The sequence below is a fragment of the Capra hircus genome, chromosome 18, assembly GCF_001704415.2.
Source record: "Capra hircus breed San Clemente chromosome 18, ASM170441v1, whole genome shotgun sequence".
Classification (NCBI taxonomy): Eukaryota; Metazoa; Chordata; class Mammalia; order Artiodactyla; family Bovidae; genus Capra; species Capra hircus.
Window position 1 is genome coordinate 52,143,569 of NC_030825.1, and position 21,927 is coordinate 52,165,495.

The following is a 21,927-nucleotide window of genomic DNA, read 5'->3' on the forward strand; positions in this document are numbered from 1 at the left end:
GTCTCCGGGTTCTCCGCTTCCCGCAGCGCTCCCCCTTCGCCGCCGAGCCGCCACTTTGCGGAGGCTGGGGGGCGGGGAGAACAGCTGCAGTACCGGGGGCGGGGCCGCGGGCCATCCATCAGGGCGGCGGCGCCCCTGATTGGCCGGCGCAGGCCCCCCCGCGGGCGCGGGCATATGAGGAGGCGGAGGAGGCGGCGGGCGCCGCAGACTCTGTGCGGTAGGGCTGACCGCCGGACCCACGCGCGGACCGAGGCGCGGGCGCTGCAGAGGCCCCCAGCCCGAGCCCGCGCCTGAGCCCACCCTGAGGCCCCCTGCCTCGGCCCCTGCCCCGCCCGCGTGCCCCTGTCCCCCGGAGCCGCCAAGATGGGGGTAGGTGCTCGGGCCAGCCAGGCGATGCCTGTGTGCGTGTGTGTGCCTGCGTGTGTGACACTGTGGGTCCAGTGACATTGGGTGTCTACGGAGAGCGGAGGACGAGGACCCTGGGACCTCTGCTTTCCGAGATCCGGGTGCAGGACCCTGGGAGCCAGCTGACCCTGCCCGTCCGTGTGGTTGTGTCACTGGTTGAGTGTGTGCCCCGGGGCCGCCTGGGTCGGCGGGAGTCTGTGGCGCATGTTGGCATGTCCTTTGTGTGCGGGGTCCGCGGGGCACGGACCGGCCTTCGGCCTCTCTGTCTGACCTGGTGTGGTTCCCTGCTCAGCCGAAGATGTGTGTGTGCGTGTGTGCGGTCCTGGTTCTGTCAGGCCTGGCAGCACCGTTCGCCTGCGATTGTGTGGCCCGGGTCGTGTCTGAATGCCTGCACCCGTGTCTGGGTGTGTCTGAACGCCGGTGTTTGTGTCTGGGGTTGTTGAAGCCCGTCTCCTTCCGTGGCCAGGCGGGCATAGGTCCAGACTATGAGATGCACACCCGGTGACCTCCCTTTCTCCTTCCAGGCCCTCATGGGGTTGCTCCGCAGTGCGGAGCAGCCTGGGTCTGCAGCGTGTGTCTACCTCCTAATCTGGGGGAGCAGACGTGGGGGCTGGGGGGAGCAGGAGAGCCAGGGCAGGGAGACTGAGTGCCTTGCTGAGGGCTATGTGTGCAAATGCGTGTTGTGGGGGTATTGTGCATGCCCGGCTATGCCCTTTCCTCCGTGTCCGTGTGTCCTTGTCTGTGAGTTTCTCCAGCAGATGCCGCCTCTTTCCCTGGCTGACCACCTGACCCCCCAGCTGCAGCCCTGGATCCCTCCCTGAGTGTCTGGGGCGGGGCCACAGGGAGGGGGTGGGGGGAAGGAGGCTGGTGGGCTGGGCTGGGTGGGTGAAGAGAGAGGGGGTTGGGATGGGAGAGCAAATATGAGGGGGATGGGGAGAAAGATGGCGGAGGAAGGCTGTTGGGTCCAGGGACAGAGGTGGGGGATGGGGCTGCAGATGGGTGGATGGGGGGTGGGCCAGGGGGGAGGGGAAGAAGAATTGGATGGGGAGAGGACTGGGAGAGAGAAGGGGCAGGTGGGAGTCAGTGATGGCTTCCAGGTAAGTGGAAATGGAAGGGAAGCCATGGGCAGATTGGAAGAGAGGACTGAGGCTAAATGCCTTAGATAAGAAATTGGGGGCGGGTCTTAGGAAAAGACCTGGGACAGGAGAAGTGAGCGCTTTAGACATGGGAGACAGAGACATGGAAAGACAGAGAGAAATGGGCGGACACAGAGAGAGATGCTCTGAAAGAGACAAAGAGATAGAGAGACATAGAGAGAAAAAGAGACATAGAGACAAAGAGACAGAGAAAAAGAGACATAGAGACAAAGAAAGAGACAGACACGGGCAGGAGGATATGGAAAGATAGAGAGATACAGACAAGACACAGATAGAGAGACATGGAGAGACAAAGAGAGAAACTGAGGCTGAGATGAGGAGACCCGAGGACAGACATATCCCATCCAGAGACAGTCAGAGGCAGCCTGGAGGATAGGAAAAGGGGACAGAGGCACAAGGGGAGGTCGACTGAGAGACAGGAAGATGAGGCCTCAGACACCTTGAAAGGGAGAGGGAGGGGCGGGCCGAGGGGCAGAGCCTGGCTGAGCTCGGCTGGCGGCTGGCGTGGAAAAAGGCGAGGAGCTGCAGAGGCGGCTGCAGCGGCCAGACACGCGTGTCCCCCACCCTCCGAGGTGCTCCCGCCCCGCAGTGCGCCCATCTGGGCCTCCTGCCTTGACTGGGAAAGCCTCAGCTCCCTCTCCAACAGATGGAAGCCCGCCCCCAAGGGAGTCTGGTCATGGCAAGGGCAACCAGGAGCCAAGGCTCGCCTGCCAGGGACCGGGGTACCCCAGCCCCTCCTCCCTCAGACCCAGGAGTCCAGGCCCCCGGCCCTTCCTCCCCTAGACCCAGGATCCAGACCCCCAGCCCCTCCTCCCCCAGACCCAGGAGTCCAGACCCCCAGCCTCTCCTCTCTCAGATGGAGGAGTCTGAGACTCTACCCCTGGGTCTCACAGGGACCCAAGCATCAGCTCCCTGGCATTCCCTAAGGCTTCAGGGGTGGGCAGCTAGTTTTCCCTCCACCTCCCTCCAGGCCCCTCTCTCTCCTCTCTTGCCTGCCCCTCATTTCTCTGACTTGTGCCCATGACCTTGTATCTCCACTCTCTCCGTCCTTGTGTCTGCCCCTTGTGGAGGCTGAGACCCCTCCTGAAGCAGGAGCAGAGGAGGGTCCTCCCTGCCTGCCTGAATCTCCATGCTCCGTGTCAGACGCAGCACTGCTGCAGGGCTGGCCCAGGGCCAAGCCACCCTCCTGCCCCCTGAAACCCAGGCTCCCAGGCCTCTATGATACAGTAGCCCCCCGGGCTCAGCCTCCGGGTCTGGGGGCAGACAGCAGGCAGCTCAACCCTCTACAAGGTCACGAGGGGATTAGCGCTGAGCCGCGCTGAGCCTGGGATCCCAGCTTGGCTCTGGGCCCGTAAGATCTGTCAGCGGTCCTGTATCAGCACCCAGCCTCACCCCACCCCTCCTGCCAGCCTCCAAGGACGCTGGCTTCCCCATGAGCCCAAGCGCCCAAACTAGAACTTCCGTCACTCCCCCCACACTACATCCAGTTCACACCAGGCCTGGGGGACTTCTGCCTCTTGCTCTTCTGCACCCCGAATCCGAGCCAGCAGCTAGTCTGTCCTTCAGAGACCTAAACATGCCCACCCCTGTCCAAACATATTTATGGCTCCCGCCAGCCCCCAGGAGAGAGGCTAGGCCTCAGCTTGTCAGTCAAGCTCCTCAGGACTGACTGCACGTCCAGCCAGGCCACCATCCCTGGGCCCAACAGGCGACCTCCTGGGCATTTGTCCCAACTGGGTCCTCTGAAAGAGACATCCACGGAGTTGGGGGAAGAGACCCAAGAAAAGAGCCAAGAATAAAAGACAGGGAGAGACCTGGGGGAGTTCTATGGGGGAGGCCTGGAGCTGGAAGCACAGAGATGCCAAGATGGACGAGAGAGAGAGAGTGAAAGATACGGGGGTAGAGGGGGAGATGGCAGAGCGGGACAGTGAGACACAGACAAGACAAGATGGTTGGAACAGTCGAGACAGAGAGAGACGCACCGAGCGTTACAGAAAAGCAGGTGCCTTGAGAGATGAAGACAGGAAGAAGGAGAGATGAGGATGGACAGAAAATACTGACACTCAGGGATATTCTAAGATCCCCACACACCAACTTAGAACGAGATAGAAACCCAGGGAGAACACAGAAAGACTGACTCAGCCAGACTCAGGGAGAGAGTTCAAGAGATGGTGACAGATATTGTATGAGACAGAAAACCTAAAGAGCCGGAGATCAGAGAGAGACATAAGTCTCAGAGAGACACGCGTAAAGATGCAGAGACAGAGAGAGTGAGATCAGAGAAAGCACTGCAGAGAGATGGAGACAGCCGCAGATGGGGAGGTGGAGAGGCAAAGCGGCAGCAGGAGACAGAGACAAAAGGGAGTAAGACGGCACAAACAGAGACCCGGGGAGGCGGGTCAAGACAGAGACCCAGGGAGGCGGGTCAAGAGGGACAGACCAACAGGCACAGCAGGCGACAGACACCTGGGGGGTGGGGGCTTGGGCAAGCCCAGGGAGAGGGAGTAAGAGACAGAAAGAGACACCCAGAGAGAAAAAGGACACATGGAGATTGAAGGGGAGAGACCTAGAGACAGAGAGAGGGACAGAGGCATAGACAGACCCAGATGAGACTCGCTGGCACAGACATCCAAGGAGCCAGAGGTGGGGGTAGGGGGTGGGGGGCTTGGAAGCAATAGGAGGAGACAAGCCTCGGGAGTTCTGAGAGACACCCAGGCCGCAGGGCAGGGACAGACGGAGCCCCCAGAGCAGGCCCTGTCCAGAGACGCAGCTGCACAGCCGCTTGGCCGGTGCCCCCCTGTAACCCCTTCTCGCCCGCAGTCTGGTGGTTCTGACAGCTATCGTGTCGCCACCTCGCAGGACAAGAAAGATGACAAGGGCTCGCCCAAGAAGGCCAAGGGCACCAAAGACCGCCGGGACCTGGACGACCTCAAGAAGGAGGTGGCTATGGTGAGTCCCACCCTCTGCGCCCGCCCGGAGCAGGCCCCTCCCCGAATGACCCCCCCCCCGCCCCCGCCACCAGGCCTCCACGCTCACCTGATGTTCCCCAAACTCCTGTTCCTTAGACAGAGCACAAGATGTCCGTGGAAGAGGTCTGCCGGAAATATAACACCGACTGTGTGCAGGTGCGGCTGGGCTGGAGGGACAGGGGTCCCCGGGGTGGGGGTGGGGGAGGCGTGACCCCTCAATGCCTGAGGGTACTGTGTAGTGTTGGGGTGCCAGGGTTTCTCCGGGAGGGTCCTATGTGAGTCCTGTGTCCCCCAGGGTCTGACCCACAGCAAAGCCCAGGAGATCCTGGCCCGAGATGGGCCCAACGCGCTCACACCACCGCCAACCACCCCAGAGTGGGTCAAGTTCTGCCGCCAGCTCTTCGGGGGCTTCTCGATCCTGCTGTGGATCGGGGCCATCCTCTGCTTCCTGGCCTACGGCATTCAGGCGGGCACAGAGGACGACCCTTCTGGCGACAACGTGAGTGCCCTCCACCTGGCCCCGCCCAGGAGCTCCTCCGCATAGAGACATGCGTGTCTCACTTCTCCCCTTGGACTTTTCAAAGCCCCGCCATCGACTTCTTCCCATCTAACTTTCACAGTCACTCAGTGAGAGAACCAGAGGTGCAAGGAGGAAAACAGGCTCAGAAAGGACAAGGATGGGACTTCCTGGCGATCCAGTGGTTAGGGCTTGGTGCTTCCACTGCAGGGGGCCTGGGTTCGATTCCCGGTTGGGAACTAAGATCCTGCAAGCCACATGGTACAGTCAAAAAAACAGACCAAGTTGCTTGTTCAAGGTCACACAGTAGGAAGTATGAGCCAGGGCTCCATCCCAAAGCTGTGTTGTGCCATCACTGGCCTTGAGGGTAGACACAAGCAGGTGGTCATGGCCTAAAAGATGCTCAGTGAATGGGCTCACGTAGAGATCCAGGCACACCCATGCGCTGATTTATCAGGTCCTGTCCACTCAGCACAGGGGGCACACACACTCACAGTCTCAACAGACACGATGCTCACAAACATAGACCTGTCTTCTCGCTACGCGGAGATCCTTGCACGCACACACCCACACATTCGCACGCACACACCAGTGCAGAGAGTCAGTGCAGGCAGTCACACTAACACGTAGATTCAAGCGTGGCCACCTAGTTCAGACACGCAGGCACAGGCACAGACACGGACTGATAGATAGACAGACGCAAGCGCCCAAACACAGAGTGGCGGGCATGACCTGGTGGCGGACAGAGTGGTGAGAGTCGAGCGCAGGCAGGATGCTCCGAAATTAAAACCCGCACAGGTGAACAGACCCAGAGTCTCAGACCTACGCAGACCAGCAGAGGGAGACGAGACAGAGATCCACCTAGAGGGAGTCAAACACAGGCTCCTACATGCAAAGTCAGGCATTCAGTCAGACAGACAGGCACATGGACAACGGCATGCACACCGATTCTCTGGCATAGGCTGAAAGACCCACAAAATAGAGAGAGGGACAGAGCAGGGGCTCAGACACACTTTTGGTCAGGAAGAGAGATTCAAGCGAATTCCCTGCTGGTCCAATGGTTAGGACTCCGTGCTTTCACTGCTCAGGGCCTGGGTTTGATCCCTGGTCAGGGAACTAAGATCCCATAAGCTGTATGGCGAGGCCAATAAATAAATAGAACAAACATTTTCTTAAAAAGAGAAAGAAAGAGAGACTCAAACATGGACGGCCAGAGAGACACAGACCCTCAAATAGATACAACCTGAGGTCAGACGTACAATTGCAGAAGCCCGCTTACTCAAAGCTCTCTCCCCAGACGCACACATCTCAGGGTAGGGCCGGTGGGAGTCGCTGTGGGCGGGCTGTGACCTTGAGTCTCCCCACAGCTGTACCTGGGCATCGTGCTGGCGGCTGTGGTCATCATCACCGGCTGCTTCTCCTACTACCAGGAAGCCAAGAGCTCCAAGATCATGGAATCCTTCAAGAACATGGTTCCCCAGGTGAGGGGTGCCCAGGAAGGGTTCAGGTGGGGTGTGGACAGCTGCCGAGGCTGTGCCCAGTGACCTCAGGCAGAGAGCGTCAGGGAGGTGACGCCTCTCCATCCCACCCGCAGCAAGCCCTGGTCATCCGGGAAGGTGAGAAGATGCAGGTGAACGCTGAGGAGGTGGTGGTTGGGGACCTGGTGGAGATCAAGGGTGGAGACCGAGTCCCAGCCGACCTGCGCATCATCTCAGCCCACGGCTGCAAGGTGCGTGTGGGGCCCAGCTCTGCCTTTCCTGGAGCAGCCCAGGAGTCCAGACCCCCAGCCCCTCCTCCCTCAGACCTAGGAGTCCAGGCCCCCTCCTCCTCCATCAGACCTGCAAGTACCTTTGACCTTGCCTAGAAGTTGCACCCTCTCCACCTTCAAGAGCCCAACCTCTGTCCTCCAGACAGACACCCAGACTTCTAGGTCTCTAGCTGTGACCTCCACAGACACAGGTTTCCTTAATTAATGAGATTTCTGCCTCATTAACAAAACAAATGCACAAACAAAAATCTTGAAATCTCCTCTGAGCAAATGCCAGTTGACCCCAGGCCTGGGGTTGAGCTCTGTCCCCTGTGCCCCACCCCAGGTGGACAACTCTTCCCTGACCGGCGAATCAGAGCCCCAGACCCGCTCCCCCGACTGCACGCACGACAACCCCCTGGAGACCCGGAACATCACCTTCTTTTCCACCAACTGCGTGGAAGGTGAGACGGTCAGGGTGGGGCGGGCACCCGGGTGGGGCCAGGCTGGTCCAGACAGACAGACGCACCTGTAGGGGCTCGGGGTCCCTCTGCACCTCGCTGAGCCTCAGCGCCGTCCACTCTGGCCACACAGGCACGGCTCGGGGCGTGGTGGTGGCCACGGGTGACCGCACCGTCATGGGCCGCATCGCCACTCTGGCTTCGGGGCTGGAGGTGGGCAAGACGCCCATCGCCATCGAGATCGAGCACTTCATCCAGCTCATCACCGGCGTGGCCGTCTTCCTGGGCGTCTCCTTCTTCATCCTGTCCCTCATTCTTGGGTACACCTGGCTCGAGGCTGTCATCTTCCTCATCGGCATCATCGTGGCCAATGTCCCAGAGGGCCTGCTGGCCACTGTCACCGTAAGGCCCAGACCCCTGGGTCTGAGGGAGGAGGGGGCTGGCGGCCTGATGGCAAACATCTTTTCTTCTAAAAAGTTTTTTTATTTGGCTGCACTGGGTCTTAGTTGCTGCATGCAGAACCCTTAGGCAATGATCGTATTTTATTTACTTGTTTATTTTTTGGCTGCACCACACAGCATGTGGGATCTTAGTGCCCAGACCAGGAGTCAAACTTGTGCCCCTGCTTTAGAAGGCGAATTCTTAACCACTGAAGTCCAATGGCAATGATCTTGATTGCAACTTGGGGGACCGAAATGCAATCAAGACATCAAGGGCCAAATCCTCCCAGACATTGAAGAAGGAGGGTCCTGGGACTCAGTGAGCCTCATGAACAAAACAAATCAACAGGGATTTCCCTGGCTCTCCAGTGGTTAGGACTTCGTTTTTTCACTGCCAAGGGCCTGGGTTTGATCCCTGATCGGGGAACTAAGATCCCGCAAGCTAACCACCCCATCATTTTTGAAGTTAACTTACAAAATTAAGAAGCACACCCTCATGGTAAAAAATCAAAAGAATACATTAAAATAGTTAAATAGTAAAATAACAGTCTGGACCCACTGCCTAGCCTAGCCGTCAACCTCCCTTCAGAAGCAGGCTCACTGCACTGTTCCCAGCAGAGGTGGGCATATTCGCACATATGTAGTAACTGTTTTCAGCGTACACAGAAGTGACCATCCTAGGAATACTGTTCTGCTCCTTGATTCTTTTAGAATCAATAGATCCTGCAAACTTTTCCTATTAGCATACTCAAAGCTACTCTAGGTCAAGGTCAAGGCCTTTTATTGACCTACACTGTACACACACATGAACATACAACCTGATGAGCTGGAGTCAGTTGAACACACCCTAGGTCAGCTGCACCCAGGCGGAGCTCCCTAGAGGGGCCCTCTCAAGACCTTGTTCAGCCCTTCCCCCACAACCCCAGGATTACCCCTAGGATCGCCTGGTTTTCAAACAGTAGTTTTTCACTTCACATCAGTGGAATCATTCAGCAGCAACTCTTGTTTCTGGCTCTTCTTTGCTGAACATTGTTTTTGAGCTTCACCCACGCCGTTGTAGGCACTGATCTCTTTTCCTTTTTCATCTCTGTATAGTATTCCCATCTCGTATTTCTCCAATTTTCTCTTCTGCTGTTAGAGAACATTTTGGTTGTTTCAGTCTGGGGCTATTATGTTGCTGCTGTGAACATTCTAGTATATTTTGGGGGGTGCATCTGAGCCCATTTCTATGAGTCCAGGCCTTGGGTGGAGTCTCTGGGTGATTCTTTGCTCAGGATTCTCTTTGGGCTAAGCAGTCAGGTTGTTGGACAGTCGTGTTGCCGGCCCAGCCCCGCCACTGACTCTACCTGTAACTCACCTGTCCTTGCACATGACCCAGGTGTGTCTGACACTGACTGCCAAGCGCATGGCTCGGAAGAACTGCCTTGTGAAAAATCTAGAGGCTGTGGAGACCCTGGGCTCCACGTCCACCATCTGCTCAGACAAGACAGGGACTCTCACCCAGAACCGCATGACAGTCGCCCACATGTGGTTCGACAACCAGATCCACGAGGCCGACACCACTGAGGACCAGTCAGGTGAGGGTGGAGCCCAGACAGGAGGGTGGGCCCCGCCCCCACCCCGCCCCCACCCCGCCCCCCGGGTGACCCTTGCCCTGACTGGTGGCTTTTTCAGGGACTTCATTCGATAAGAGCTCGCACACCTGGGTAGCCCTGTCCCACATCGCTGGACTCTGCAACCGTGCTGTTTTCAAGGGGGGTCAGGACAATGTCCCCGTGCTCAAGGTGGGTCCCACCTCCCACTGGCCTCAGCCTGACTCCTGCCCACCCCGTGCTTCTCTGCTCTGACAGCCCTCTCTCTGCCCTACAGAGGGATGTGGCTGGGGATGCTTCCGAATCTGCTCTGCTCAAGTGCATCGAATTGTCCTCTGGCTCCGTGAAGCTGATGCGTGAACGAAATAAGAAAGTGGCCGAGATCCCCTTCAACTCCACTAACAAATACCAGGTACCCTAGGGGTCTCCACTTTCTCTGTGATGCCCAAAAAGCAGTCAGCTCTGCCCCACTGCCCTCCTGCTTTGGACAAGCTATTAACTTTCCCAGAGCCTCAGTTTCCCCATCTGTAAAATGGGACTGATAGTGGAGAGAGGAACAGAGATGGGAGTGACAGCGAGGTCTCTGTGGGAGTGGGAGGCAGAGGAGTAAAGATTTCCTGCAGCAGAGTGGGAACCAGCCAGCGATCTCATTCATTCATTCAGCAGATATATTTTTAAGCAGCCACCATATGTCTGGGAGGCTCGTGTTAGGTGCTGGGAAGACGTAACAGCAGTGAGTGAAACAGTGAAGTTCCTCCGCTTGGGGAACTTATGCTCCTGTGCCAGGAGACAGACAATGACAGAGGCATGAGGACTGGAGGAAATCTGGAATGTCAGGAAGTCACCGTGCTGAGGGGGGGAAGCCCTGCAGGTATCTGGGGGCAGTGGGCATAGTATGTGCAAAGGTCCTGAGGCAGGAATGTGTTGAGGTGTCTGAACAATAGTCAGGGGTTGTGGAGCCAGGAAGCATGGTGGGAGATGAGGACTGTGTGTGCTGGGCCAGGTCCCATCAGGCCTCATGGGCTGTGGACACAACTTGGGTGTGACCCTGGCGGGGGGCGGCATGAGCCAAGGAGCAGGGTAGAGACGGGACCTGACTCACATTTTTAAAAACTGCTTTATTGAGATCTAGTTCATACACCATCATAGATCACCCACGTAGTGCATAATTCAAGAGTTCTAGTATAGTCACACATAGTATATAGTATAGTTTATACAACATAGTATAGCTAGCATCTACTCAGTCAGTTTTAGAGCATTTCCAGCATCTCAAAACACACCCTCACACTCTCTGGCTTTATTCCCCTACCTCCCCCGTCTCCCCAAGCCCTAAGCAACTACTAATCTACGTCCTGTCTCTATGCCCTTGCTTATTCTCGACCCTTCATGTAAAGAGAATCCTACAATACGTGTTTTTGAGTGTCTGAGTTCTCTCACTCAGCATCATGTTTTCCAGGCTCCTCAGGGCTCCCCTGGCAGCTCAGACAGTAAAGAATCCACCTGCAATGCAGAAGACCTGGTTTTGATGCCTGGGTTGGGAAGATCCCCTGGAGAAGGGAACAGCTACCCACTCCAGTATTCTGGCCTGGAGAATCCCATGGCCTGTAGAGTCCATGGGGTCACAGAGCTGGACACGGCTGAGTGACTCTCTCTTCCCTTCCCTTCCATGTAGTAGCACATATCAGTACTCCATTCCTTTTTACGGCTGAATGACTCTGCGTTGTATAGCGAGATCACATTTTGTTGATCCATTCATCTGTCAACGGACATTTGGGTTATTTGTACCCTTTGGCTACTATGAATAATGCTGCTGTGAACATCCGCCTACAAGTTTCTGTGTGGACATCGTCTGCACGCCTCTTGGGTGTATACCCGGGGATTGCAGGCTTACGTCGTAACCCTATGTTTAAGCTTTGTGGGGAAGGCCAGGCTGTTTTCCAAAGCGGCTGCACCATTTTTCACTGACTCTCATATTTTAAAGTCTCCTTCTGCCTCCCATGGGGAGAAAATAAAATACAGTGGGGAGGGGAGGACAGACACAGGGACTCGATGTGGGGGTGCTGCTGTGACATTTCATATGAGAGATGCTGGTGGCTGAATGGGAAGGCAGCGGGGGTGAGAAGAGGTCAGAATCTGGGTACTTCAGAGGTGAGCTGGACAGATTCAGTGATGGGGTCTAATGTGAGATGAGAGATCGTCGGGCGAGGCAGAGAGAAATGCACGTATCCTCAGGACCCTTGAGATTTCTGTGAGAGAGACACAGAGGAGAAAAATATTCATCAGACAAAGAGACAGAAACGGGCAGGGATGAGCAGAGATCTCTGTGAGAGAGTCTGAGAAACAGAAGACAACAGGTAGAGAGATTCAGGCAGTGCCCTCTGGCGAGCCCGGCTGAGGTCTGTCCTGGCACCCGTGGCATCCTGGCACCCGAGGGGGTGGCGGGGAGTCCTCTTCCCCCGGCTGGGTGCAGGTAGCCTCCAGGTCCCTGGGAGGCTCAGGCACGGCCACCCTCCACTCTATTTGCAGCTCTCCATCCACGAGACCGAGGACCCCAATGACAACCGGTACCTGCTGGTGATGAAGGGCGCCCCCGAGCGCATCCTGGACCGCTGCTCCACCATCCTGCTGCACGGCAAGGAGCAGCCGCTGGATGAAGAGATGAAGGAGGCCTTCCAGAATGCCTACCTCGAGCTCGGCGGCCTGGGCGAGCGCGTGCTTGGTGGGCACCAGGGGTGGGGCCAAGTCGGGGCAGGGGCCGGAGGGTAAGGAGGGATGTGGTGCTGCCGGGAGCCTGGCTCAGAATAGGATCTCCCAGAATGCACCGTGATTGACTGAATGAATGACAGGGGAAGCCATCTTTCAGAAATGAGTGTGGACTGACTCTGGCCAGCTGGGGAGTGTGACTGCTGCCACGGGAGCTGTGGGCAGGAGGCAGGGGGAACTGAGGCTGGAGCCCCTCTTCCTTTCTCCCCATGCACCAGGTTTCTGCCACTACTACCTGCCCGAGGAGCAGTTCCCCAAGGGCTTTGCCTTCGACTGTGATGATGTGAACTTCACCACCGACAACCTCTGCTTTGTGGGCCTCATGTCCATGATCGACCCTCCCCGAGCAGCTGTCCCCGACGCGGTGGGCAAGTGCCGCAGTGCAGGCATCAAGGTGTGGCCTGGGGGGCAGCGGGGGAGGCAGGGCCAGGGCTCCAGGGGCCAGTGGTGAGGCTGGACCATTTGCGCACAATGCCCGCAGGTCATCATGGTCACCGGCGATCACCCCATCACGGCCAAGGCCATTGCCAAGGGCGTGGGCATCATCTCCGAGGGCAATGAGACTGTGGAGGACATCGCTGCCCGGCTCAACATTCCTGTCAGCCAGGTCAACCCCCGGTGAGCCCTGCCCAGCCCGACTCAGGTCCCTCTGGGACAGTGGGTCCCCGTCCTCCAGGGTCTCCTCTGTTGACTCAGCATCTGGGCCCCGTTCCTCTTCTGTCTTAGTGATGGGCAGCCTGGTGTTCCAGCTGTGTGATGCTGGCAAGGGGTAGGCTCACATCCCAGCTTGGCCACACGTGAGCTGTGTGACCTTGGCGAGTCATTTAGCCTCTCTGAGCCCCAGTTTCCTCCACTCTAAAATGGGCTGCTAGTAATTCCCATCTGAGAGGATTCTGTGATGTCCCTCATTCCTGTGTCCATCAGTCTCTTTCCTGCCTGTCCTTTACATCATTGTCTCTCGTCTCTGTTCTGACTCCCTCAGCTTTCCCATTCTCATGTCTCTCTCTGTCTGTTTCCATTTCCTGCTTGTCTGCATATCTCTGTTCCTCTGAGTCCAGGGTCCCAAAGTTCTTCCTGAGGTCTGCCCTCCATCCCTCCTGCAGCCCCTGCCCCCCATTTCCCCTCATCTCTGATCCCCCCACCCCCACCCCCACAAAGCCCTTTGTCCCTCTCTCAGAGCCTGGTCCACCCCCCTCTGTCTGTGGGTCTGTCCACATGTCCTGACCACTTTCTGCTCTCTGCAGGGACGCCAAGGCCTGCGTGATCCACGGCACTGACCTTAAGGACTTCACCTCCGAGCAAATCGATGAGATCCTGCAGAACCACACCGAGATCGTCTTCGCCCGCACCTCCCCCCAGCAGAAGCTCATCATTGTGGAGGGTTGTCAGAGACAGGTGGGCTGGGGCTGGGGTCCCTCAGGGGAAGGGAGATGGGGGCCAGGACTCCGGGGTCCATGATGAGAAGAAGGTAGGTGCCAGGCCTCCGGGCGCCGTGCTCACCCTCTCCCCCTCCAGGGAGCCATCGTGGCCGTGACCGGGGACGGCGTGAACGACTCCCCCGCCCTGAAGAAGGCCGACATCGGGGTGGCCATGGGCATCGCCGGCTCTGATGTCTCCAAACAAGCAGCTGACATGATTCTTCTGGACGACAACTTTGCCTCCATTGTCACGGGTGTGGAGGAGGGTGAGTGAGTCGGCCCAGGTGGCCCTGGAGACTGGGGTCCCTGTGTGAAGCCCGAGAAGGGCAAGGGGAGTAGGCCAGGGCTGCAGCAGGTACACGACGGGGATATCATGGAATCCCACCAGGCCCCCAGTACAGCGTGAGCTTGTCCTCTTCAATTTTCTTCCCCCCGCAGTGTTGGGGGCTCCCTGGGGGCAGGACTGAGCTGATACACTTGAGGGTCCCCGTGTTGCCCAGCGAGGACCCAGTCTGTTGGGTAAGGCAGAGGTGGAAATATTTAAAGATACTCAGAAGTACAACCTCAGGGAGGCAGAGGGGCCCTGAGGAGGCCTCTCCCCCAGCCTGCATTTGGGGGCCAAGGAAGCTTCCCCGAGTGGGCAGGAGTCACTGTGCCAAGTCCCCAGGGCCACTGGAAATTTTCACACAGAGAAATGCCAGCGAAGGGAGTTGCAGGCAGAGGCACGGCTGTGTGGGGGCGCTGGCTGGTGAAGCTGGGCACCCAAGAGCCCAGACCTCAGGGTCCCCTGGGCACCACTTCCTGAAGGGCCTGGATGTGGCCACAGATGGGGCTTGTTCATGTTCAGTTTTATTCTGATCATCCAAGTAATTCATGATAATTATAGAAAATGCAGAAGAGCATTAAGAAGCACATTGGCATCACCCACAACCTCACCATCCAGAAATATTCACAGTTCACACTATGGTTGCATTTTCTTCCAGTCTCTCTCTCACATTTCAAATGTGCCCAGTGTAAAAAATAACTCGTGATAAGGGAGAATTCAAACAGTAGAGCTGAGCCTACAGCCTCAGGTTAAATGCCCTGAGCCCTTGTCTCCTATGGCCCAGAGGACACATGGTTAACCCCTTCTCACCGCCCCCCCAAAACATCTTCCACGCATGTGCAGGGCACACACTCACAGATGCTCTAGTTCACGCCTCCCAGATATTTCTTGGGCTCCTACCTTGTGCATCACGCCGGGGGCTGGAGAATCAGCAATGAGCAAAGCAGACTCCTGGAGGGTCTCCGTCATGTACCTGCTACAGCCCTGGAGGGTCCCTGCCCTCCAGGAACTGGGGGGCCTTCCCCAAGTTAACAAATTCTAACATAACAAACGTAATTACAGGGACTTGCTTGGAAGTCCAGTAGTTAAGACCCCATGCTTCCAATGCAGGAGGCCCGGTTCTATTCCTGGTCGGAGAACTAAGATCCCACATTTCATGTAGCACAGCCAAGACAAAAATAAACAAAACGAAAAACCCAAACGTAATTACTTACGGTGACAAGTGCTAAGAAGAAAACCAGCAGGGTGCTAGGATAGATGACAACAGGGGGCCCAGCTCAGTACACACATTGGGCTATGCTGAAGTACACTTAAATCATCACCCATAAGTACTTAGGGGGAGACCCCGGTAGTTTGTAGAGAGCCACACCTTGCAGGGACAGGCAACAGCAGGTGTGAGCAGCCAGGTGCCTTATTTTTTACACAAAGGGGATCATACCGTCTATGCCGCCTCCCGCAGAACAGCCTGCCTGTCTGTGCCTTTAAAAAAGATAAGTATGGCAATTCCCTTATTTATTTATTTATTTTTGCTGTGCCCTTTGGCTTGTGGAATCTTAGTTCTTTGACTAGGGATCAAACTTACGCCCCTGCAGTGGAAGCAGGGAGTCTTAACCAATAGGCAACCAGGGAAGTCCCTCTTTTTTGGCTATTATAATGCTATGGTGGGGCTTCCCTGATAAAGATAAAGTTGGTAAAGAATCCATCTGCAATGCAGGAGACCCCGGTTTGATTCCTGGGTTGAGAAGATCTGCTGGAGAAGGGATAGGCTACCCTCTCCAGTATTCTTGGGCTTCCCTTGTGGATCAGCTGGTAAAGAACCCTCCTGCAATGCAGGAGACTTGGGTTCGATCCCTGGGTTGGGAAGATCTCCTGGAGAAGGGAGAGGCTACCCAGTCCAGTATTCTGCCTGGAAAATTCCATGAAATATATAGTCTATGAGGTTGCAAAGAGTCGGACACAACTGAGTGACTTTGACTTTCGATGCAATGGTGAACGTTCTCGTGCTTGCATTTTGGTGGACATAAACACTCATCCTATAAACCTATGATGAGGATTGCTGGGCCAATAAGGCAGGGATGCTTAACTTTAACAAAAAAGACTGGGAACTCCCTGGCGGTCTAGTGGTTAAGACTGCACTTTCGCTGCTGGAGGCACGGGTTCAATCGCTGGTCGGGGCAACTAAGATCCCGCAAGCCATGCAGCATGGCCAAAAAAGGGGAAAAAAAAAAAGAAAGAAAAGAAAAGAAACTGCTACGCGGTCTTCCTAAGTGGTTGTATTTTGAGAATGTTTGAACAGAGGCAATCTGGTTGGATGTCTGAATGGAAAGGCGGGTGGTGAGGGGATGTATTAGGAAGGACGCCTAGACTAGGTAGGAAGGAGCAGCGGGACTAGGGTGCCCTGGCGTGGGTGCTGAGGTCTGAGCCCACCCTGCCAACAGGCCGCCTGATCTTCGACAACCTGAAGAAGTCCATTGCATACACCCTGACCAGCAACATCCCAGAGATCACACCCTTCCTGCTGTTCATCATGGCCAACATCCCACTGCCTCTGGGCACCATCACCATCCTCTGCATCGACCTGGGCACCGACATGGTGAGCCCCGGCCTCCCCCAGGCTCCAGAAGGGCAGGGTACCCCCCCACCACCCCGATTCACCGGCTTCTCCTGCCCAGGTCCCTGCCATCTCATTGGCATACGAGGCTGCCGAGAGTGACATCATGAAGAGACAGCCCAGGAACCCACGCACTGACAAGCTGGTCAATGAGAGACTCATCAGCATGGCCTATGGACAGATCGGTGAGGACCTGGGGCCCCCGCCTGGCTTACGGCTGAATGCCCAGCGCCTGGCCCACCCTGGGCACTTGGGAACCTCGTGTTGAATGAGTGGAGTGAAAAGCAGGACATGCTGCCATAGGTCTAGTCATGGCAGTCCAAACATGGGCTGGAGAAGAATCTCCAGACACAGAGCATTTCAGAAAGGAGTGAGTGTATTGAGAGCAAGGAGCAGAGATAATGAAGATACAGCAAATGGAGTGGGTGGAGGAGAGTCAATGCTTTTTATGGGTTAGTAGCCAGTCTTTTATTAGGTGACTGGTTAGGGCGCTAGAAGGTGAGTACCGGGGTGGTATTTTTACCTAATATGGGGTCAGGAAGCTGGCCAGGAAGGATCGCAGTGTGGGTGGGGTTGGCAACAGTTACAGTGGGGTTCAGTCAGTTCCAGAGGTCACCTTGACCTTGGTTCTGGGCTCCCCTTCTGTGGCCTGGGTGCCAGGTCTCACACCTGTGATCTTGGTGTGAGACTCCACAAGTTTGGAAGGAGTGACTTAGAGATGGAGGGTGGAGGAAAGGCCTCCCCCTGGTGCCTGTCCGATACTGAGTGGCCCCAGGAGGGCCACGCCACTGCTCCACCCCCACGGGCGAGCCCCACCCCTTCCTGCCTCCTCCTCTGCTGCTGGAGGGGAGGGTGCAGAGCTTTACAGGTGTCCCAGCAGAGGCCTGGTGGTGGTGGTCAGAGGCCTGGGAAAGTCATTCCTGCATAGGGGTCCTCAGGGACTTCCTGATGTCCGCGTGGCGCGGGTCAAGTGGGAGGGACTCCAGGTTCTCCATCTCTGGGGAGCCCCCTCCCCAAGTCTGCTGCTCCAGGGAGCCCATTTCAGGTGCTTGCCACCAGGTGGCGCCCTCAGATCGTCCTCTGGGAGCCCAGCCAGGAGGATGCTCAGGCAGAGGACCGAGTCTCAAGGGGCCCCAGAGGTGCCCTGGGCTGGCTGCCCGCCCCACCTGAGCCTCTCCTTATCTCCCTACTCTCCTCCCCCAGGAATGATCCAGGCTCTCGGTGGCTTCTTCTCCTACTTCGTGATCCTGGCAGAAAATGGCTTCTTGCCTGGCAACCTGGTGGGCATCCGGCTGAACTGGGATGACCGCACGGTTAACGACCTGGAGGACAGTTACGGACAGCAGTGGGTGCGTAGGGCCGGGTCCCACAGCGTGGCCGTGGGCCTCCCAGGCGGGGTCTCTGCCCACAGCATCCTGGGCCACAGTGAGCTGTCCTATCCATGCACGGGTGGCTTCCTGTGATGGCCCCACTGCCCTGGGGATCATCAAGACCCTCCCTCAGACACAAGGGGTCTCCTGGAGCTCCTGCCCCAACCCATCGTGGTCCTGTCCACTGGCCAGGCTCTCTGCCCTGCCAGGCAGGAAGCCTCTGTGACCCCCTTCCCAGTCTCTGTCCTCCCTTCACAGCCCAGCCAGTGTCCCCCGAGGAGGCCCCCAGCTCCTCTGGTCCACAGCTAAGGTCACCAGTGTGCTCTCTCCTTCCTTGTCCATTTCCTGACTCTTCCCGAGGGGCTCTGAGCTACAGAGGGCAGACATGTTCCCCCAGGGGACCCCATCTGGACAGAGTCCCCGCTTTGCCCTGGGGATCTACCTGCACGCAAGGAGCACGTGGGCAAGGAGTGGGGGCCAGGGCTGCGGCCACACTGACCACTGACTGACACGTGCATCGTCACCCTCGCAGACCTACGAGCAGAGGAAGGTGGTGGAGTTCACGTGCCACACGGCTTTCTTCGTGAGCATAGTGGTCGTGCAGTGGGCTGACCTGATCATCTGCAAGACCCGGAGGAACTCTGTCTTCCAGCAGGGCATGAAGTGAGCGCCGCAGCCGCTGTGGCTGCTTCCCGTCCCGCCCCACGTCTGTCTGTTCTGGCTTTGCCTCTGAGTCGATGTTCTCTCCAGTGGTCACATCTGTCTTGGATTCCCTGTCTGCCTGTGTGTGTGCGCGCGCTGCTGGGACGTTCCTGAGTCCCTCTCCAGATCTGTTTTACCTTTTTATACCCCGGCCTGTCTGTGTGTCTCTGTCTTCATATTTCACCGTCGTCATCTCCTTGGACCCGTCTGTGCCTCGCTGCCTCTTTCTGTTTCCATCCCTGTGTGTCTCCTTGTCTGTCTCTCTCCGTCTGCCCTGGGGGTGGGGGGTGCCTCTGTGTCTATGGGGTGGGGATGCTGGGTGGGCTTCTCTGGGTCCAGCCCTGACTGTGCCTGCAGGAACAAGATCCTGATCTTTGGCTTGTTTGAGGAGACGGCCCTGGCGGCCTTCCTGTCCTACTGCCCAGGCATGGACGTGGCCCTTCGCATGTACCCTCTCAAGTGAGTGCCTTTCCCTCTCCAGGTACCACCTGCTCCAGAGCCCTCCCAGGAGCCTTTGCAGTGGAACACCGTCATGGGTGGGGGGCTGGGGTGGGGCTCTGTAGACCCCGGCCCAGAGCCATGGCCAGGGCCCCCGTCACCTTGGGCACGAAGGATCAGGGGGCAGTGCGCTGGGCGTGGCCCTTCCTTTCCTCCCTGTTGCCCAGCGCTGACTCGCTCCTCCTCTCGCTTCTCCGCAGGCCCAGCTGGTGGTTCTGTGCCTTCCCCTACAGTTTCCTCATCTTCGTCTACGACGAAATCCGCAAACTCATCCTGCGCAGGAACCCCGGGGGTGAGGGGCTGACGAGGGTAGAGGTGGGAGGCTGGGGGGAATGGGGCCGGGCAGCTGGAGGGGGAGGCGGGAGAGCGCCGCCTGGTGACGATGCTAACCTTACTGTCTGCCCCCTCCTCCCGCCCCTCCCACCCCCCCTCCTCCCTTCCGCGCTGTCTCTCCATCCCCTCGGCACCTCTTCCCTCTGCCCTTCTCTCCGGGCCTCCTCCTTTCTGTGTCTGTCCCTGTGTCTCTGCCCCTTTGGGCTTCTTTCTGTGTCGTTGTCTCTCTCTCTCTGCTTGTGCGTCTCTCCGTGCCCGTCTCTCCCGGCTCTCTTTCCTCCTTTGTCTCTTCAGGTTGGGTGGAGAAGGAAACCTACTACTGACCTCAGCCCCACCACCTCTCGCGTCTCTTTCCTGCCCCTGCGAGCCCAGGACCGCCCACTCCAGTGCCCCTCATTTTGTATTCTGGGGGGAGGGGCCCTCTCTCCCCGTGGCCCCGCCCCCTCAAGTGATCTCCCGCCTCCCTCCCCCACGCCCCGCCCCCTGGCTGGCTTCTCTCCCCGCCCCCGCCCCCGCCCCCTGCCTCTCTCCCCTCCCTCTCTTTTGTGTGTGTCTGTTCCTCTCCTCCTCACCCCTGCCTCCCAGACCCCTCCCTGGACTCTTTTTTACTCCCCGTCGCCCCCTGGCTGATGCCGGCTCTGGTTCTGGACAATTATCAAATATATCAGTGGGGAGAGAGAAGCCGTGTGTGTCGTGCTTTGCTTTGTTGAGGGGCAGGGGGAGTAAGGGTGTGTGGCGGGACAGCGTTCCCTGTGCTGGCACCCATGACTGGGTGATTCATAGAAGCCCAGAAATTTAGCCTGGCATGAACGTGGGAGTCATGGAATCTCAAAGTCATCAAATCAGGGAGTTTTAGACCCAACAAGGATTAGTGTGAGGACACTGTGAATTCGCTAGGTGATGGGATCCTGGGATCAGAACACGGGAGAGGGGGTCAGACTCTGGATCCTCTCATATTGGAGAGGACCCTGGGGGGCCATGATGATATAATGGTTCACTGAGCTCCCACTCTGTGTTCTGCCCTCTTCTAAACATTCTACCTCTATTAGTTCAGTTAATTCTCACAAGGCACAGAGAGGGAAAGGAACCTGCTCAAGGTCACACAGCTGCGAGGGGACAAATCTGGATGACAAACCTAGGATGTCCAAGCTCTAAGTCACCATGTTCTTCTCTTGTTGAGATAAGCTTCAATACGGTGACTTGCACAGATCTCAAAGGCATAGCTCAATGATTTAAATAATTATATCCATGTAGCCACCATCCATATTGAGCTGTAGAACATTTACATCTACCCAGAAAGTTCCTTCGTTGCCCCTTCCCAGTCAGCAGCCCCTCCACAGGCAACCACTGATCTGCTTTCTCTTACCATCTTTTGGTTGTGCCTGTTCTTGGACTCTGTAGAATGAAATCCTATGGTGTGCTGCCGCAGGTCCTTCTCATCCTCAACATCAGGTCCATGAGGGTCATCCATGGTGTCTCAGGTATAGGTAGCCAACACTCTTTCATTGCAGGGTTTTCCACTGTGTGACTATTATGCTATTTGTCAATCCATTCTCCTGTTGATGGATCTGTTGTTTCCCTCTAGGAACATTCTAGTAACATCCTCTGATGACACATGTGGGCATCTCTGCTGGGTACATGCCTAGAAATGGAATTGCTGATTGGGGATAGACTGTGTTTACCTTTCACAGAAATAGCCAGGCCCTTTCCAAAGCTCTTGTGTCATTGGCATTGCCGCAATGTATCAAAGTTCCAGTTGTTCCACATCCTTGCAAACACTTGCTATTGTCAGTCTTTTGAATTTTAGCCCTTCTGGTTGGGCAGCCCTACCACTTCCCTTGAGGCAGCCTTTCTAACAGAGATGGCAGTGAGAGGAAGGCCTGGGGCTGGTCCTTGGCCTACCTGCCTCCCAGCTCAAATGTCTGGGATGCTGAGAGTCCACTTGAGCGTGAGTGTGTGTGCACGCCCACTGCACAAGACAGTGCTGAGGAAGAGTGCCTTAATCTGAAGGGGGTGACAGTCAGAGGGCAGGGGTCATGATGCCAGACACCGCCTGTGGTGCCCAGGGCAAAGCCTGGTCCTGGCAAGTGCTGTGAGCCTGGACCTCCCCTAGGGAGAGGCCAGAGAGCCTACTTTATTCATCAGGTATAGGCTGAGGAATACTCCCATAGACAGGTGGGCAATCTGAGGCCCAGAGAGGGCAAGGACTTCCTTGAGGTCACACAGCAGATACATAACCCAGGTTTCTGATTGTCTGTCTTCCTACCCTACCAGCTCCATTTCTTCCAGGGATACAAGAGGGGAGGAAGGTGGCCTCAGGCTGGAGGGACCCCTTATCTCCGGCCATCCCCCTAATTCATGGCTCGCTTGCCATAGGCCCGTTTGCCCTGGTCTCCCCTCATCCCCCTGTCTCGGGGATCTTCCCATCTCTCACAATATCTCCGCCTTAGGGCTTCCTCCCACAATCCCATTTCAGGGGGCTCCTCCTTCCCATTGTCCTTATGTCAAGTCCCCACCTGCCTCACTCAGAGGGTCCCTCCCCACAATGTCCTTGCCTCTCGACCCCACCGTCCACAACCCATGCTTTTTGACACCTCCAGGCCTTTGCTTGTTATGTCC

General features: G+C 56.9%; 1 protein-coding gene across 2 annotated transcripts; it reads left to right on the top strand.

Moving 5' to 3' along the window:
- On the top strand, nt 158-19,989 carry ATP1A3 (ATPase Na+/K+ transporting subunit alpha 3). 2 transcript variants are annotated; one of them, XM_018062470.1, is made up of 23 exons: nt 158-369; nt 4,383-4,511; nt 4,628-4,687; nt 4,827-5,030; nt 6,416-6,529; nt 6,643-6,777; nt 7,142-7,259; nt 7,390-7,658; nt 9,075-9,273; nt 9,371-9,480; nt 9,566-9,700; nt 11,815-12,007; nt 12,270-12,445; nt 12,533-12,669; nt 13,296-13,446; nt 13,567-13,735; nt 16,233-16,387; nt 16,467-16,590; nt 17,609-17,754; nt 18,308-18,438; nt 18,835-18,936; nt 19,176-19,267; nt 19,603-19,989. In XM_018062470.1, the coding sequence occupies exons 1-23, from the start codon at nt 364-366 to the stop codon at nt 19,629-19,631; spliced, it is 3,084 nt and encodes a 1,027-aa protein (XP_017917959.1). In that variant the 5' UTR covers nt 158-363; the 3' UTR covers nt 19,632-19,989. The 2 variants fall into 2 exon arrangements, with proteins under 2 accessions (XP_017917959.1, XP_017917960.1); XM_018062471.1 differs by having other exon boundaries at nt 4,422-4,511.